Below are 19,604 nucleotides of genomic sequence, written 5' to 3'. Positions count from 1 at the left end.
AACTATCACTTTTTTGTTTTATAAAATTATCATCAACGAAAACATCTTCACATATTGTCTAAATATTATTATTTTTATAAAATTATAAGGACAACATTTTCTCAATATTTAACTTCTACTATTAGTTTTTATAGATTGTTTAGCTTGACGGGAATGAAAAGGATTTTAATGAGTCTGATTTAAAAATTTAAGAATATCATGTTGAAATTTTTAAATTAATTTTTTTACTTCTTTACCCCTACATCTTTCTTCTCTTAAAATTTTATATCATTTATCCTAAAAAAAATTCATTAAAATTTTTATTTTGTAACTACCCTTTCATCCCCTTTAATTTAAATATGGGGTTAATGTCCCATGCATGATGCGCAGAGCCTTTAAATTAAATTTTTATTGTGTCTTGCCCTTTCATTCCCTTTTTAATGGTTAATTAAGAAAAGGCATAGTATCATGTAGAGGGAGTTATCTAAACAATGAAATGCGTGAGCAACGGTCATATCATCGACGGCGACGAAGCGCAAGTCAGTGATGGTAGCCGGAGGTTTCTCCTCAGTCGTTCCCAGGTTGAAGAGGGAAGAATGCAAACGAACAAAGCACGATTCCAACTTCTCTGATTGGAAGGTTCCAAAATACTTTACTCCTTTTGTGTTTCTTGCTGTGTGATTTATTCAATTATGATTTTCTTATCTATTTATCCCAAAAAATCAGTAATTTGAAATTTAATCGGTGGTAGCTCGTATAAAAGTGGAATTCTTGGATTTTAAATTGCGAATTCTGCGGTATATGCAAGAACCGCATTTAATGAATTCGTTCTAGTAAATATGATTCCCATTTCCCGAGACTTCTTTTATTATTTGAAGATTCCTGGTTCAGATTGAGAAAAATCGGATTCAAAAATACGCTTCTGGGAATGAACTTGGGTAAAGGATATGCTTTATTGAAGTGTCTGTGATGGCTTTTGTCTCGGAAAAATTTATAGAATCTGATTATGAAGGGTTGACTTTGGCGGTTACTGATGGGTTGACTTTGGCGGTTACTGATAAGGATTGTCTTCCTGGTTGGATGATTGAGTGGTTTGTCTTGTTGATTTTGGTCGTGTTTGGCTATTTCGTTCTTCTGAATTGTGACAAAAATAAAGTTCTTGCATTACAGGGTAACTAATTCTCATTTGATTTCCTGTTGAGACTGAGGATGCTGTTAATTCTCTCATTAACTAAGCAATTTTTTTTCTTGGTTTATTGCTCATGCTACATGTTTCGTTCAGATTCTCATTGGGCCTTCAGATTGGGAGGATTATTCTAGAGGGAAAGAAGGGTCGGCTAGATACAGAATTCACAACCTCCCAGAAAAATCGAGCCCAGGAGTTTATGAGCTTGGTATTGCTGTGTCTCGCATTGGTTTAGGGCGTAACGTTTACAAGCTTCATCCTAACCGTATAGTTGTGGCTTACCTTGGAAAGGCTGACAATGTGAGAACAAGACTCCAACAGTATGGCCGAACCGGAGCTCATTTGAGCAATACCTGCTTTACTTCTGATCCAGATGACAACAATCCTGCTTCTATCCATAAAGGGCAGGGATTTTTTGAGGAAATATTTTCAGAAGGCTATGCAATTATCTATAGATGGGCTCCTGTAAGTGCAAATATCAGTGACATCTTTCTTTTCATGTGCATGCTGTAATTTATAAAACCAAGTTGGCTTCAACTTGACATTTTCTTTGTTGATGCACATACCTCATTTTCCATAAATATCAATTTTGTTAATCAGTAAAGGCATTGGTCAGTAAATTGCTTTCTGCCTGTGTTGAACTTAGAATTAATCTGCATGCTCATTTCTCTTTAATAATAGTTGTAATGTCAGTGTTTAAGTTTGTTTTGGATATAGTAATCAGCTTAGCAGCTTTTCTGGCTGTATTTTAGGGTTGTACTTAAAAGCTCTGTTTTATTTATAGATGAACCCCCCCCCCCCAATATTTATCAGTCTTATGGAAAATATTAATGAAAAAATAATGTCAAAGAAATCTATGTTTGCTGTGATGTATTACATTTTTTGTCAAATCCAGCAAAGATGATTTAAGAAATGTAGATATGCATGTGCCTTCATAATACACATTAATGCTGAATAGACCAAATATTACTGGCATGGAGAATACTATGGAAATTTAGGTTATCTGCTGACCATGTGTTTAACATTTTGTATTTTTCACTTCTGTGATAATTCTTGTTGACCAGATGCAAAACAAAGAAGATGCCAGGAAAACGGAAAGTCAGTTGCTCTGTGTATTTGATTATGCATGGAACACGTGTAATAATGGAACCCGGCGCCCAGATGATATTCTTCAGAAGATCAATAAAGTTGCTTTAGGTCCGACAACATTTTCAAACATGACCAGGTTTCTTCAACCTTTCACTCAGAAGCGAGTGGGTATCCGAATCAAATCAAGCAGTATGCCTTTGCCAGATGGCGAATTACAAGAAATAGACAGAGGCAACAATAATTTCTTATCTCGAGTATTTAAATTTAGCAGATCAAATCCTAGGTTAGTTCAAGATGTCCCTGCTATCATTGAGGAGAATACTACGACAAGATTCTGTGGAGTGGTCTTGAGTGATGGTTCTATTTGTAGAAAACCGCCAGCTGAAAGAAGAATGAGGTGTGTAGAGCACAAAGGAATGAGAATAAATGGGGCCACTTCTAAAAGGACAGTGAAATCAGAGAATCTTCTGAGCCTTGAACCCAATGTACAATTCCAACAAAAGAGCGAAGGCTATGGTGAAGAACATGATGTGAAAGACCCTCCAATAATTGCAGTTGAGGATCCTCTTGATGGAAACATCGCTATTATGTGTGGAATCATTTTGAATGATGGCACTTGTTGTAGAAGACCACCTGCTAGAGGGAGAAAGAGATGTCATGAGCACAAAGGGAAGAGGATCCACGTGTCTATGTATAAATCAGCAATAATTGTAAATTCACAATTTCTGCAAAATGTTGTATCAGAATCTGATGATGTGAAAAATCCTGAAAAAATCGCAGTTGAGAGTTCTCTTGACAAGAGAATTACCGGTATATGTGGAATCATTTTGAAGGATGGCTCTCCTTGCAGAAGACCACCAGTTAAAGGGAGGAAAAGGTGCCTTGAGCACAAAGGGAAGAGAATCTATTGCTCATAGTCCAAGTGCAAAATAAATGCCAAAATAAGCTAGCGAGCAGATTAGACTTCCATAAAAAGATATCTTATTAACCACTGGGTGCTTGGATCAACTAACTAGGGGATTAATCCAACTTAATTAGAGGTCTTGAGTTTGAGCCTTGAATATACAATAGTGATTACATTTTCAAAAGGAGGTATGCCATCCAAAGAGATACCTGTGAGCTGCTAACCAGATTAGTCTAGATCAAAGACCTAGGATATTGGAGCAAAAGCAACCAAAAAAAAAAGATTGTGTTACCATCAGTAGACTTTGAAGTATATGTGCAGTGAATTCTGGTGAGGAGAGATCTGTTTTTCAACTTAACATGTTAAAAGGATGGGTTTTGTTGTATATTCAATTTGTTTTTATACCATGAAATCTATGTCTATATGTATGATGTAAATCAATATATCTTATATATCAAAATAATTGAAGCCAAATCTGAAAAATGGCAGATCATGGCTCCTCACTTGTTTCACTGTTCATCGAGCTATATTCATTGTTCATGGAGCCATGGCTCAAAGAAAAGTGTTGGCTTAATTTTGGGTTACATGCATGCTGTAATTTTGGCTCCAGAAAAAACTCCTTTCTTCTTTTAAATTTCAAAACTTCCTCCATCTTTTCAATTTTTTTTTAAACTGATAATAATTTTGAGTTCCATATAGATGTCTTTCATGTGATTGATCTCTCCTCCATCCACTCGTATTTATTTTAGGGAAAGCATAATCTTATATCTTTGTACTTTACTCGAGTTTTGTTATAAATCTTTATACTTTTGTTTTTTTTCAGTGTTCTAGATTCCTATAACACTATTCATAAAGGGATTAAAAATATTAAAAAATAAAAGTAGAGAGACTTATAACAAAATTTGAATAAAAAACAGGGACTCAGAGGTATGTTTTTCTTTTATTTTATCTATTTAAAGGAATCCTTGCCTCTCTCCTCTCACACGAATGAAATTTCTTTCTTGCCATGATGTGCACTTAGGAACTCAAGCTTCTCGCCCTCTTCCTCTTTCGTTTTCATTGGGCTGCTAAGTTCCTCTTGATATAGTTCAATGACATAAAAATACGGATAGAGGGAATATATCTTTTAATTAGCTAAATGATTTTTAGTCTTATCAAGCATGAGAAGAATTGGATATGATTGCTGGAAAGTTGAAAAAGAATAGCACATGGCACTTGACATCGATAAATTTTGATGAGAAATACAAGGGAAAGAAGCATTAGCATGATTGCATTTTTCTTCTACCATTCCATGCTGTTAAAAACATAAAGACATAATTTCTCTTAACCAATGTTATGCTGCTGGTCAAACAATTGGTGGCCCATTCCCTTGTGTTGTTTCGCCATGTCAATTATAAAGCAAAAGCATTTTCTACCCGTCTGCAAAACATGCTATTTAATAAGCTAATAAAAGTCATATTTTAGCTAACACATGTGAGTTGGAACATCTAAGCAGCACACTTCTCATTCTACAAGACTAGATTTTAGACCCGTTCATGGCATGGGAAATTTAATCCTCTATTTAGTTTGGGAAGAATGAAAAGAAATAAGATTCTAATTAATTAAATTTTTAAAAATAAAAAATTAGAATCATAAATTTTAATAGAAAGAAGATCCAAAATGAAAGAATAAGAAAAATAAATTACAAACTTTTAATCTCACTTCTATATTTTTTAAAAATCAAAGTCATTAAATCCCCCCCTCATTTTTCTTAAATCAAATAGACTGGCAAAACTAAAAATAAAATAAAATATTTAATAAATATTAATTTGAAAATTTTAAAAATAATAGTAATTGTATCTAAAATGCAGTAAATATTTGCATTTTAAGAACTCGATAGCATATTTTATCCTAAATTCTAAATTTTATTATATATGTATATATTAAAAATTGAAAACTATAAATAACTCCAAAATTTAATTATATTTTAAAAAGGGTAAAAGAACAAATAACCATTTAGAATCCTAAATTTATTTTTAGTATATTATTCATTTTAATTTTTAAAAATGATACAATTTTATCCTTGTTGTCAACAAAAGTTAGCTTTGACATTTAGTTAATCAGAAATTATAAAAAAAGATTTCAAAAATTACAAAAACAAAAGCACTAATAAAATTTTTAGTCCTTTTTTGTATTTTTTTTATCCTTATATGTAATTTTTTAGTCTTTTACTGTGCATTTTTTTGTCAATTTTTATAATTTTTTTAAGTCAATAATAGTTAAAATTAAATTTGTTAACAAAAAGAATAATGTTGCACAATTTTTAAAGTTGAAGGAAACATTATACTAAAAATAAATGGATAACTTGGCTGATTGGTCAAAAAAAAATCTTGTACTCAAAAATATGAATCAAATTTTTTAAAAAAATTGAAAGTACGATCAGTTCACATTGATATATAAAAAATTTATTTTACAAATTTATAAAAAATTTATCATTAATATATAACAATTGACAAATACAATAAATCAGTTATAATATAAAATATAATAAATTTTGAGCTGTTTACTTGATTTGGTCCTATAACATGGATTATATGTGCAAAAGTTTCAAAATAAATTTGAAATCCTAGATGCTTTCTAAACCTATAATGTAGGGCAAATTTTCTCTTTTATCCTTTAACAATTTTTTTAAAAAACTTTTTAAATGTAACGTATATGCAACTTTAATTTTCAAAATAACTAATTTATTAATGTTAATTCGAAAAATTAAAGAGTATGGTCCAAAAGTATTGGAGTTCCGAACTGCATGAGCATGGTGCTCATCAGCCTCTAATGGGTGATTTGGACCCTTCATTTTTTTAAATGATCTCTATCATTAATTTAAAATTATTTTAAACATTTTTATATTATATTTATCAAAAGAAAATTATAATATCAAAACTGGACTGTTCAAAATATATATAAATGGTTCATTAGTTAAAATTAAATTTTTTTAATATTAAATTAGACTTTTTATATTATATTTATACTGTTCAAAATATAGAAGATTGGAGAAAAATTGACACGAGCAATGGGATTCAAACATGAGAGAGTGACACATAAGTTTTTAAAGTATCAACTAATTTAAATTAAATTTTAATATTAAATTTTAAAAAAATTTTAAGTGCATCTTTTAATTTTACAACTAAGTTATAATAAATTTATAATTTATATTTTAAATTTTAATAATATAATATTTTATTACAACTAAGTTTTTTTTTTTTTTAATTATATTAAAATTTAAAAAATAAATTATAAATTTATTATAATATAATTATAAAATTAAGAAATAAATTTATAAAATTTAATATTCGAGATCAAACTTAAATTATTCTTTATCATTCTGTTAAAAACATTGTGTAAAGGTACTAAAGGGATAACACTGTAAAAAGAATAGTGAAAAAATGTAATTTAATATTAAACCGTGACTTGATCGCCGGAAATCACAACCTACCCAAATTGTTTGGTCACATCATGAGGACCCCACAACAATGAAGAACCAATTGGATTTTAACACTGTATAAAGGTATCACAGAAGTTACACATACAAAGAACAGTGTAAAAATGCATTTTACAAAATATAAGATGTTCTAAACATTTCTAATCAAATAATTTTTAAGTAAAGTAATTATTTATTTTTAATTAATTTTTTTTTTTATATTTATTTTTATTTAATAGAATATTTTAATTAAAAATAAATGTAAATAATTTATTTATTATGAATATTTCTTTAAAAAAGTATATTTTCAATAAAGGAAGTATTAAAATTATATTTAATTATTTTCAAATATAAAAATAACATATTATACTTCATTGTCAAAGCTATAATATATAAGCTTCTTATGCATCTCATGGCAAACTAAATGTTGTTTTTAATTACTTCCTCTAATTTTTTTTAAGTTATTTTTTAAAAGATTATTTTAATCCTTTATACAAGTAACTTTTTCTTAATTTCTGTAATATTTGATGTACAGTCTCCAATCTATCTTTTATCAAATTTCAACAAGAAGTGCAATATCTTAATTTTTTTTTAAAAAAATTTTCCATATATTAAATCTCCTTGATTTGAAAGTACTATAGACAAAATTGAAAAATAATTTATTTTTAAGGCAATTTTATTATCCTAACAACTTATCTTGATTTTAATAAGTTAGTTAGAAATAACTTATAAAAAAAATTGAAGAGAGTATTTATGCAATCAATGTTCATTTTATATTGTATAATTTTTGGAGTGATTTTATTGATCAAAGCCATGGATTTAGCAATCACTCATGCATGTTTTAAATTCAACGATGGTCCATATTCAATGCTACCCATGCATTGCGAGGGTTAGTGACAGTAATATAGCAAGCTAATGTACTTATGAACAGGGTCTTGATGTAATGTTTCGTTGATTGTGAAGGGTTGAAGGATTCAAAAATACGCTTCTAGGAATGAACTTGGGTGAAGGATTGTGAAGGGATGACTGTGGCTGATACTGATAAGGATTGTCTTCTTGATTGTGTAATTGTGTGGTTTGTCTTGTTGATTTTGGCGGTGTTTGCTATTTTGTTCTTCTGAGTTGTGGTTAAAAAGGGAAGACAATCTTTGCCTTGAGCACAAAGGGAAGAGAATCTATTGCTCATAGTCCAAGTACAAAACAAATGCCAAAATAAATAAATGAACAACTTAGTCATCCATAAAAAAGATCTTGTTTACCACTAAGTGGCTTGGATCAATTAGCTAGAAGATGAGTTCAACTTAATTAGAGGTCTCAAGTTTGAACCTTAAATATGCAATGATAATTACATTCTCAAAAGGAGGTATATCTTTTAAAAAAATGCTTGCAAGCTGCTAACTAGATTAGTTTAGATCAAAGACCTAGTACACCAGAGTGAAAGCAACCATTAAAACGAAAAGAAAGAGGATCTTATTGCCAGTAGTAGACTCTAAAGTACATGTGCAGTAAATTTAGGTGAAGAGAGATCTGTTTTCTAACTTAACATGTTAAAAGGATGGGTTTTGTTGTATATTCAATTTCTTTTTATATCATGAAATCTACATCTGTCTATATAATGTATAAATCAATATATCTTATATATCAAAATAATTGAAGCCAAATCTTAAAAATGGCAGATCATGGCTCCTCCCTTATTTCACTGTTCATTGAGCTATATTCATTGTTCATAGAACCATGGCTCGAAGAAAAGTGCTAGCTTAATTTTGGGTTACATGGGTGCTATAATTTGGGCTCTAGAAAAAATTGCTTTCTTTTAAATTTTAAAACTTCCTCCATCTTTTCAATTTTTTTTTTAAAAAACTGATAATAATTTCAAGTTCCTTATAGATGTCTTCTCATGTGATTGACTTCTTCTCCATCCGCTCATATTTATTTTAGAAAAAAATATAATTTTGAATCTCTATATTTTGTTTGAGTTTTACTATAAGTCCTTTTAATTTTATTTTTTAATAATTTAGGTCCCTATAATATTGCTCATAGAGGCACCTAGAATGCTAAAACAAAAAAAGTGCAAGAATTTAAAACATTAAAAAAAGTATATAAACTTATAATAAAATTTGAACAAAGTACATAAACCCACATGTATGTTTTTTCTTTATTTTATCTATTTAAAGAAATACTCGCCTTTTCCCCCTCACAAATGAAATTTCTTCCTTGCCACGTCATGCACTTAGGAACTCAAGCTTCTTGCCCTCTTCCTCTTTCATTTTTATTGGGCTGCTAGGTTCGGTTCCTCTTGATATAGTTTAAGGACATATAAATAGGAATAAAGGGAATATATCTTTCAGCTAACTGAATGATTATATGTTTAGTCTTATCAAGTATGAGAAGAATTGTGTATGATTGCTGGAAAGTTGAAAAGGAATAGCATGGCGCTTGACATCGTTAAATTTTGATGAGAAATACAAGAGGAAGAAGCATTAGCATGATTGCATTTTTCTTGTACTATTCCATGCTGTTAAAAACATAAAGACATAATTTCTCTTGGCCTATGTTATGCTGTTGGTCAAACAATTGGTGGCCCATTCCCTTATGTTGTTTCACCATGTCAATTATAAAGCAAAAGCATTTTCTATTCGTCTGCAAAACATGCTATTTAATAAGCTAATGAAAGTCATATTTTAGTTAACATATGGAAGTTGAAACATCTAAGCAACACACTTCTCATTCTACAATCCTAAATGTTAAAAAATATAAAATATTTTTAACCAAATCTAACTTCTTAATAAAGTAATTACTTGCCTTGAAATTAATACTATCTTTTTATATTTATTTTTATTTAATAGGGTGTTTCACTTTAAAATGAATATAAAATAATTTATTTATTATGGGTATTATTGGAAAAAGCATATTAATTATACTTTAAAATATTAAAAGTACTTTATATTTTTTAATATTCAACTCCTTCAAAAATATTTTACATTTTTAATAGATGTAGTACTAAAATTACATTTAATTATTTGCAAATATAAAAATAGCATACTGTACTTCATTGTCAAAACTATAATATATAGTGTAATACCCACAACAACATACTCACAACAATAATTTCAGCTCATAATAATAATTTCAGTAGTATTTGTTTTTAGTTTTAAAACTCATACATTTTTAATTTCAAATAAGGATTATGGTTCATTATTAGAATTTCAATAATTCATGATTCTTAATTATAATTAATGATCCTTTGGAATCCTTAATTGTCATTTTCCCTAAAAGGATACTCAGGGTCCTTAAAGGACAATTTATATGTAACTATGTGAAACTTTAATTAACCTTGTATTCTATATCATTTAGTTAAGAAACATTATTCTTATTAGTTATTTTTACATATTAGATTAAGAAATATTATTTAAGTATTAATTAGGTTGCATTAAGTACCTTAATTGTCTATATAGTATTAATTTCCTCTTATTGATAATTTTAGTTGCTAAACCTTTTCTTTTCCCTCTAATTTTTGGTCCCCAAAAAAAGAGGGAAGGGTTTAATACTTTAATTCAACATGAGCCCATATGGTTCTCTTTTTCTTTTCTTTTTTTTTTTATAGGTATTCTATTATTGGGAGCAATCCTGTTCAAAGCATAGCCAGACATTAAATATAAATATATCTCTTAATAAAGATTCAAATCATAGTTGGTCATGTTATAATGCTTTTGTGGTTATCACCAATGTGTTTGGATTAATTTACATGATAATGCTAGGTGTCAAGCTATCAATTTAAGGGGCAAGAATTTCTTTTAGGTGGCAGGATTATAAGAATGGGAAGCAATGAAGGTGTCAATAGGAAGTAACTACCAATTCATTTTCCTTTAATTTCATTTGCCGCCACCTTTCACCAAATGCAAGTAAACTTCATATTTTTAAGTGATTTTATTATCATTACCTCTTCACTTCTCTCTTACAGCCTTCAAAGCCTCTTCCTCTTTCCAACTGTACTAAATATTTAATAATAATTTTTTAATAAAACTTTTGCAAATATAGTTCATATTGTAGAATTAAATTAAGTAAACAAGCCAACATTTATTATATTTTATATTATAATCAATTTATTATATTTGTCAATAATATTTCATTATATACCAATGATAAACCTTTATAAATTTTTAAATTTTTAATGATAAACTTGTATATCAATAATAAACCTTTTATATGTTAATGTGAATCAGCTATATTCTCAAATTTTTTAAAATTTAATCCATATTTTTTAAGTACAAGATTTTTTTTTGTCAATAGCTAATTTATCCTTTTTTTTTAAATTAGGAAACACTAGGTGTCAAAATAACAACTAATGGTGGCAAAGGCCTGGTGGCGAGAACATTTGGGGCAAAATCAGAATTAGGTGTCAATATTATTTTTTAAAAAGTAGCAAATAAAATGTTGATGATTTGTCAAGCAACGATATAAGAAAGTTTTGATTCTTTTCCCTTCCATTGCCGCCGCCACCTCTCTGAATTCAATTGATTCTTTTCTTAAAATGTTTAGTCATTATCGACTATGATCTTAAATACAGCTCCAAGATCTTAGGTAGGTTGGATTTGATAGTGATGGATATGTTGAAGTATCAAGGTATGTTGGATTTATTATCAATGTACTTCAAATTAATTCGATTGCTGCATATCATGAGATTCAAATATTGAGAGTCTAAGTTAAGTTATTTAAGTCTCTAATTACTTGGTCAAATGCCCGTTGGTTACTATTAAATTTATTCAAGTGTAATTGCGCCTTGATTTGTTTGGTCTTTGACCCATTTGTTTTTTTTTTAAAAAATAATTGTTTGTGTTATATTCTTCCTTGCTATTAATATGAGGTATTTTTTAAAAGTCCTGCCCGGCTTGAATATGTTATATATATATATATATATTATATTTACTTTATTATATTATATTCTATTCAAATAATCTTATTTTAGCATAAGTAAAATACATTATTAACTGTTCATGAACAATAAAATAATATTTTATTTATTTTTTAACAAAATATTTAGATATAAAAAAGAAATGTGAGGTCCATTATAAAAGATAGGGATAAGATTTATAGTAAAAAAAAGTAGTAAATATGAGATCCATAGAAAAATAGGTATAATAGGAGCCTATTATTTTTTTTATACCTATTATTTATTACTTTAAAATAATAATAGACAAAGACCGACATTTTGTTACTTGTATTTTGTGTGTGTATAAGATAATAAATTATAAAATAAAATACAAAGCTAACAACAAATTACAAAATAGTATATGATTTATTTCAGTACATGTCTCATTTTTTAAGTGATGCATGGGCAAAAATATTTTTTAATTTATAATATGCATATGGATAACACATTAAAAAAGTAAAGTTGATGCTTTGTACCAAAAACAAAAGGCAAGAAGAAGTAAAGTTGCTGCTTTTTGTCCCAAAAAAAAAAAGTTGATGCTTAAAAGATAAGTAATGGATCTAGAAATATTTGTTGCGTGGCAACTTTTCTTTTTTTAATTAATTATGAAGAGTGGAACCTAATAGAAAGTTTATTTTTTTAACATAATTTAAAATGTCCTCTTATCTTAATCAAAGAAAGAACCCAAGTGTAGGGGCCAGTCAACCTAGACAACACATTCTCATAAAAAATAAGTTATTATTTATATACTTAATATGCGTATAATTTTTGAAATAAAATAAAATTGTTATTTACGTAAGATAATGAATTAGAAGTATATTAAAATAAATCTTGTAAAAAAAATATAAATTAATTAATAATAAATTATATTATATTATATTATAATTGAGAGTTTGAAATTAACATATCTGTTCATAAATTTTATATTGTACTTTTTTTTTTTTATAAGTGGAGAGGTAGATAAACTACCTATGTTACCCCCCACACGCAGATAGGCCAATCTAATCAAGTAAGTTGACACTCAAGTATAATCATTAGATTCATTTTTCAATAATTAAGATTTAATATTTCGTTATTATTAAAATGTAAAATTTTATAAAAAATAAATATAATAATAATTTTTTAAAATATTTAATTTTAATCATTCAAAAATAAATTTAATGATTGAGATGAAAAGTGAAGAGAAAATGAAGAGGGGAGGAAATGGAGAGAAGCAAATCTAGCATTAAGAGAGTTGGCTTTCCTCCTTTGTATGTAATGTAGAAGAGAAGTTGCAGTAGATTTGAATCATTAAATTAAATTAAATTAAATTATTTATATTTAATAATTTTTAAAAATATAAATTTAATTTGAATAATTTAAATTTGTAGTGGATGAATAGTAAAGAAAAAAGGCAATAGGTGTTTAGGGAGTCCTTGTTTAGCTAGAGAATGAAAATCCACTGCTTTGTTTTGCTAGAGAGTACATTATATATTTTCATAAAATGATATATGTACTGTGGATATGTATTTACTATTTAATGATTAATTAAGAAAAGGCAGCGGGAAATTGGGAGAAATTTTTTCTTAAAATATGAAAATGATAATAAGATTCCAAAATGATATTTCTTCCATTTAAAAATATAAGTATTTTTTGAAAAGTTAGATGTTAAAAAATATAAGATATTTTTAGTCTTTCAAAGTAAAATTATTTTTTTTTTTAAAGTGTCCTAACTAATGAATGAGTTTATATTTATTTTAGGGTGTTTAATAGTGATAAATATGTAAAAATAAGATTAGTTTGAAAGTAGGTAATTACTTTATTGAGAAATGAGATTTGATTAAAAATGTTTTATATTTTTTAAAGGAGTATAATTCTTCTTAAATTTTTAGAGACCTTTTTTATATTAATATTTTTGATGAAATGACTAACATATTCCCATTTAAAATTAAAAAAAATGTAACAACTCTAATACCAAAAAAGAAAATATGGACAACAACTTTATTTTAAATAACCACTACTTTTTTTTTGGCAAATATAAGAATAAAGCAAAAAATTATGATTTTTCTTTTGATAAAAAATTTACATAAAAAAATTTATAATTGTTTATTTTGTTATGGTCATTGCCAAAATAATATTAATAATAATTGCTTGAACTAAAAAGTAGTTATTATTTAAATTAAAATAATCATAAATATTTATAACACTTGAGTTTTAATTAATAAAAATTTATAAAAGAAAAGTTGTAATTGTTTCCTTTTAGTTATTATTAGAAGAAAAATAATCATTCATTAAACTAAAGTAATCAATGATATTTAATTTTTTAAAACTAAAAGTATTTTAATTATTTCACAAAAAATTATTAATGTAAAAATAAAATTTGAGAAAAATTATGACATTATATTGATTTTATTGTCATTTATATATTAGGAAAAACACTATTTTTAGTCTCCATATTTTGCTTAGGTTTTGGTTAAGTCTCTATATTTTTTGGTGTTATAGATTCCTACATTTTCCTACATCTGCAATGTTGATTTTTATATTTTTAAAGGAATGTTGATGTGGTACAAAAAGTATTAATAATACTGATATGTTAATTAATACCCTTAATTTTATACTCATGTGTCAAGTTGGATAAGGAATTTTTAATAAGCAATTTTTTTTCAAAAAAAAGAGCCTACATGGAATTTAAAAAATTCAGGTCAATTTTTTTATTTCATCTGATATATGTTTTTTTAAATTTTTATTAAATAATTTCATGCCAATATTATTTTGATATGTAAGCTCAAAATTAATATTGTTAACTGACATTTTAGCATTATTAATGCTATTTCTATCATGTCAATATTTTTCTAAAAATTTAAAAACCAAGCTGGTAAAAAAAAAATTAAAAACCAATGCTGCAGATAAAGGAAATTATTAAAACCTGAAATATAAAAATTAAAATGCAAAGACTTAAACCAAAAGTCAAATAAAGTGTAAGGATAAAGGTGCTGTTTTTCCTTTATATATTTTAAGGGTATCTTTCTGTCAATTTCCAAAGGGCTTGTCTTGGAGGCGAAGTTATTTTGAAAATGAAATGCGTTGATACAGGTCACATCCTTGTCGGCGAAGAAGTGCAAGTCAGTGATGGCAGCGGGAGGCTTCTCCTCAGACGTTCCCAGGTTGAAGAGGGAAGAATGTAAACGAACAAAGAACGATTCCAAGTTCTCTGATTGGAAGGTCCGAAAATACTTTAACTGCTTTTGTGTTTCTTGCTGTGTGATTTATTATTTCAATTGTGATTTTTCTTATCTATTTTTTCCCAACAAATCCGTAATTTGAAATTTAATCGGTGGTGCCTCGTACAAAAGTGGATTTCTTGGATTTTAAATTGTGAAGTCTACGGTATGTGCAAGATCCGCATTTAATGAATTCGTTTTAGCAAATATGATTCCATTTCCCTGAAAATTCTTTTATTATTTGAAGATTCCTGGTTCAGGTCCAGAAAATTCGGGTTCAAAAATACGCTTCTGGGAATGAACTTGGGTGAAGGATTGTGAAGGGTTGACTTTGGCTGTTACTGATGAGGATTGTCTTCCTGATTGGGTGATTGAGTGGTTTGTCTTGCTGATTTTGGTGGTGTTTCCTATTTCATTCTTCTAAATTGTGGTTAAAAAAAGAAAAAGAAAAGGGGGGGGGGGGGGAGTACTCACATTACTGGGTAACTAATTCTTATTTGAATTTCCTTTGAGACTGAGGATGCTGTTAATTCTCATGTTACCCAATTAATTTTTATGACGCTTATCTATCTTACTCAGTTTATTGCTCATGCTACATGTTTCGTTCAGATTCTCATTGGCCCTTCAGATTGGGAGGATTATTCTAGAGGGAAAGAAGGGTCAGCTAGATACAGAATTCACAACCTCCCAGAAGAATCGAGCCCAGGAGTTTATGAGCTTGGTATTGCTGTGTCTCCCATTGGTTTAGGGCGTAACGTTCACAAGCTTCATCCTAACCGTATAGTTGGGGTTTACCTTGGAAAGGCTGACAATGTGAGAACGAGACTCCAACAGTATGGCCGAACTGGAGCTCATTTAAGCAAAAACTGCTTAACTTCTGATCCACACAACAATCCTGCTTCTATCCATAAAGGGCAGGGATTTTTTGAGGAAATATTTTCACAAGGTTATGCGATTAGCTATAGATGGGCTCCTGTAAGTACAAATATAAGTAACATCTTTCTTTTCATGTGCATGCTGTAATTTATAAAACCAAGTTGGCTTCAACTTGACATTTTCTTTGTTGATGCACATATCTCGTTTGCCATAAATATCAATTTTGTTAATCAGTAAAGGCATTGGTCAATAAATTGCTTTCTGCCTGTGCTGAACTCAGAATTAGTCTGCATGCTCATTTCTCTTTAATAATAATTGTAATGTCAGTGTTTAATTTGTTTGGGATATAGTAAAATTGATCAGCTTAGCAGCTTTTCTGGTCATATGTTGGGGGTATAAGCTCTGCTTTATTTATAGATAAACGAGGGGTATATATTTATCAATCTTATGGAGATTGTTAACGAAGAAATACTGTCAAAGAAATCTATGTTTGCTGTGATGTATTACGTTTTTTGTTAAATCCAACAGAGATGATTTAAGAAATGCCGATACGCATCTGCCTTCTCATTACACATTAATACTGAATAGGCCAGATATTACTGGCATGGAAGATAGTGTGGAAAATTTAGGTTATCTTCTAGCCAAGATGGATATATATATATATATATATATATATTGAAGTGCAAGTGTTTGACATTTCGTATTTTTCACTTCTGTGATAATGCTTGTTGACCAGATGCAAAACGTAGAAGACGCCAGGAAAACGGAATGTCAGTTTCTCTGGAGATATGATTATGCATGGAACGCGCGTAATAATGGAATCCGGCGCCCGGATGATATTCTTCAGGAGATTAATAAAGTTGTTTCAGGTCCTCCAACATTTTCAAGCATGACCAAGTTGCTTCAACCTTTCACCCAGAAGCAAGTGGGTATCCGAATCAAATCAAGCAGTATGCCTTGGCCAGATGGCAAATTACACGAAATAGACACAGGCAACTATAATTTCTTACCTGGAGTATTTAAATTTAGCAGATCAAATCCTAGGTTAGTTCAAGATGTCCCTGCTATCATTGAGGAGAATACTACTACAAGATTCTGTGGAGTGGTCTTGAGTGATGGTTCTGTTTGTAGAAGACCACCAGCTGAAAGAAGAATGAGGTGTGTAGAACACAAAGGAATGAGAATAAATGGGCCCGCTTCCAAAAGGACAGTGAAATCAGAGAATCTTCTGAGCCTTGAACCCAGTGTACAATTCCAACAAAAGAGCGAAGGCTATGTGAAACACCCTCAAAAAATTGCAGTTGAAGATCCTTTTTATGGAAGCATTGCAAATATATGTGGAATCATTTTGAATGATGGCACTCGCTGTAGAAGACCACCTGTTGAAGGGAGACAGAGATGTCATGAACACAAAGGGAAGAGGATCGACGTGTCTATGTACGCATCTGCAACAATTGTAAAGCCACAGTTTCTGCAAAACGTTGCATCAGAATCTGACTACGTGAAAATTCCTAAAAATTTCACAGTTGAGAGTTCTCTTGACCAGAGAATTACCAGTATATGTGGAATCATTTTGAAGAATGGCTCTCCTTGTAGAAGACCACCAGTTAGGGGGAGAAAGCGATGTCATGAGCACAAAGGGAACAGGATCGACGCGTCTACGTACACATCTGCAACAATTGTAAATTCACAATTTCTACAAAACGTTGCATCAGAATCTGACTACGTGAAAATTCCTAAAAAATTCACAGTTGAGAGTTATCTTGACCAGAGAATTACCAGTATATGTGGAATCATTTTGAAGAATGGCTCTCCTTGTAGAAGACCACCAGTTAAAGGGAGGAAAAGGTGCCTTGAGCATAAAGGGAAGAGAATCTAGTGCTCATAGTCCGAGTACAAAATAAATGCCAGAATTAGCTGTGAGCAGCTTAGGCTTCCATAAAGAGGATCTGTTAAATCACCAGTTGCTTGGATTAACTAGCTAGGGAATTAATTCCTCTTAATTAGAGGTTTCGAGTTTGAACTTTGGATATGTAGCAATGATTAAATTCTTGGAAGGAGGTATGCCCCCTAAAGAGATGTTCACAAGCTGCTGACTAGATTAGTCTAATTCAAAGATCTAGGATACTGGAGTGAAAGCAAAAAAATGGTCTTGTTGCGTAGTGCATGGGATGAATTTCTAGTTTGTGTTAATTTTATATTATATAATGTTTATATAGAAAGCCAATATGATTATATCTGGCTTATGACCAGCGTCTTGATGTAAGATATGTAAATTGTGTGTCTTGGTGATTTATGTAATATTTGTATGTTATGAATTTCTAGTTTGTGTTAACTTTGATTGGATCATGGTTTAATTGCATGATTATTATTTCTTTATGTAGCTCGTCATGGTCACTTCAAAATTGCATGTCTTATCTATCATGTATTTTTTTGGATAAAAATTCTTATGAATTGATACTGTAAGTCTGTAACTAAATAGAATATAATTTGCTCAGATTTGAAGTAAAACATGCCCATATAAATCTATTTTTTCAAAATGCTGTATAAATAGTTATTTATAATCTGTAACATCAATTAATCTTTTAGTATCTATAATTCTGTATTGAGAAAATATAATAGTAAGTTTCTATACGTTTGGAAAAATTTTATATTAATTACAGTTTATTTTTAATTTTTATAATCTTATTTCATTATTCTCAATTCTTTTAGTTTGATGTGTTTGCAATATTAGTATTTATAGCTTTGAAAATGCATATAAAAACTATGGGTTGGAATTCAAGGATTTTTTTTTTTTTTTTTTGGGTGTGAGCATTCATATGAGCTTAACTTAATTAATCCCTATTTTGATATGAAAAAATATGTTTATATGAAAATAAATTTAGTATAAATTGGCCCATTAGCTAGAAAAAATCTTGTACCTAAAAAATGTGGACCAGTTTTTTGAAAATTTAAAAGTATAGTCAATTTATATTAATATATAAGGAGCTTATTATTCATGTACAAGAGTTTTTTATTAAAAATTTGAAGATTTACAAGAAATTTATCATTGATATACAACAATATATCATTAATAAATATAATAAATCAGTCATAATTGTTAAGTTGTTTGTTTAGTTTAATTTTATAACATGAACTATATATGTAAAAGCTTTATAAATTTTTTAGTTCTCATTAAAAATAAAAAGCAAGAGAAAAAAAAAATCTTCACCAGGGTCCAAAAGTGAAATTAACTTTGTCAATGTTAGATAATAGTCTTTATGCATATTTTTAAAATAAAATAAAATTAAAAGAACTAAAAATAAAACCATCAAGATATATGGATATATTATTGTATTTTCCCTTATATATATATATATATATATATATTTGGAAATTGTTTTGTGCCAAGATTCCCACATCCCAATACCTTATGCACTTTTTATAACATCTTAAATTTGGTGCTTAATAACTATAGAAGCTGTTATGAGAGGTCATAAGCTACATGATAATCTTGGGGGATACTTCAAAGGAATCTATATACTTGAGAAGAAAGAAGTTAGGAATAAATATAAGGGCTATAATAAAAATAAAAAACTACAAGGACTAATATGTAGAATATTTTTCCAGTTATTAATTTTACTTTTACTATAATGTAAATTTTTAAGTAATTTGATGAGAGATGAAAATGATTCAAAATTTCTTACAAATGAGATTGTAAGATCTATTGAAATATATTTTCAGATTTTACCTTTGCCTTTAGGAAAAATAGATAAAAAAATAAAAACAAAAAAGAATTAAGGAGCTTGTCTATCATTTAACCACAAAAAGGTTACTTAGAGTCTTTAAATGACAATTTATTTGTAAATATGTGAAACTTTAATTATCCTCATATTCTATATCATAAACTTTAATTATCCTTATATTCTATATCATTTAGTTAAGAAACATTAATCTTGTTAGTTCTTTTTAGTTATTATATTAAGAAAGATTATTTAAGTATT

At 28.6% G+C, this 19,604-nt stretch overlaps 1 protein-coding gene across 3 annotated transcripts; it reads left to right on the top strand.

Annotated features, from left to right (window-relative positions):
- The first annotated feature begins 423 nt into the window (after positions 1–423).
- Positions 424–18,000, top strand: LOC129292928 (protein EFFECTOR OF TRANSCRIPTION 2-like). Of its 3 annotated transcripts, none has more exons than XM_054930637.1 (3): positions 424–618; positions 1,262–1,630; positions 2,230–3,675. In XM_054930637.1, exons 1-3 carry the CDS (start codon positions 526–528, stop codon positions 3,169–3,171), a joined length of 1,404 nt encoding a protein of 467 aa, XP_054786612.1. In that variant the 5' UTR covers positions 424–525; the 3' UTR covers positions 3,172–3,675. The 3 variants fall into 3 exon arrangements, with proteins under 3 accessions (XP_054786612.1, XP_054786611.1, XP_054786610.1); XM_054930636.1 differs by lacking the exons at positions 1,262–1,630; positions 2,230–3,675 and adding exons at positions 15,355–15,720; positions 16,358–18,000 and having other exon boundaries at positions 431–618; XM_054930635.1 differs by lacking the exons at positions 424–618; positions 1,262–1,630; positions 2,230–3,675 and adding exons at positions 14,569–14,746; positions 15,355–15,720; positions 16,358–18,000.
- The last annotated feature ends 1,604 nt before the right edge of the window (positions 18,001–19,604 follow it).

Source organism: Prosopis cineraria, unplaced genomic scaffold (genome assembly GCF_029017545.1).
Source record: "Prosopis cineraria cultivar Desert tree isolate PC_DT_omini unplaced genomic scaffold, ASM2901754v1 PC14, whole genome shotgun sequence".
Classification (NCBI taxonomy): domain Eukaryota; kingdom Viridiplantae; phylum Streptophyta; class Magnoliopsida; order Fabales; family Fabaceae; genus Prosopis; species Prosopis cineraria.
The sequence above is the reverse complement of the archived record's forward strand: the minus strand, read 5'-3'. Positions and strand labels throughout refer to the sequence as shown.

Excerpts from the sequence above, each read along its gene's own strand:
- LOC129292928 (XM_054930636.1), top strand. The coding sequence starts at position 526 with ATGGTAGCCGGAGGTTTCTCCTCAGTCGTTCCCAGGTTGAAGAGGGAA. Across the intron at positions 619-15,354 it reads CCAACTTCTCTGATTGGAAG|ATTCTCATTGGCCCTTCAGA; the intron begins GTTCCAAAATAC and ends TGTTTCGTTCAG. Across the intron at positions 15,721-16,357 it reads TTAGCTATAGATGGGCTCCT|ATGCAAAACGTAGAAGACGC; the intron begins GTAAGTACAAAT and ends CTTGTTGACCAG.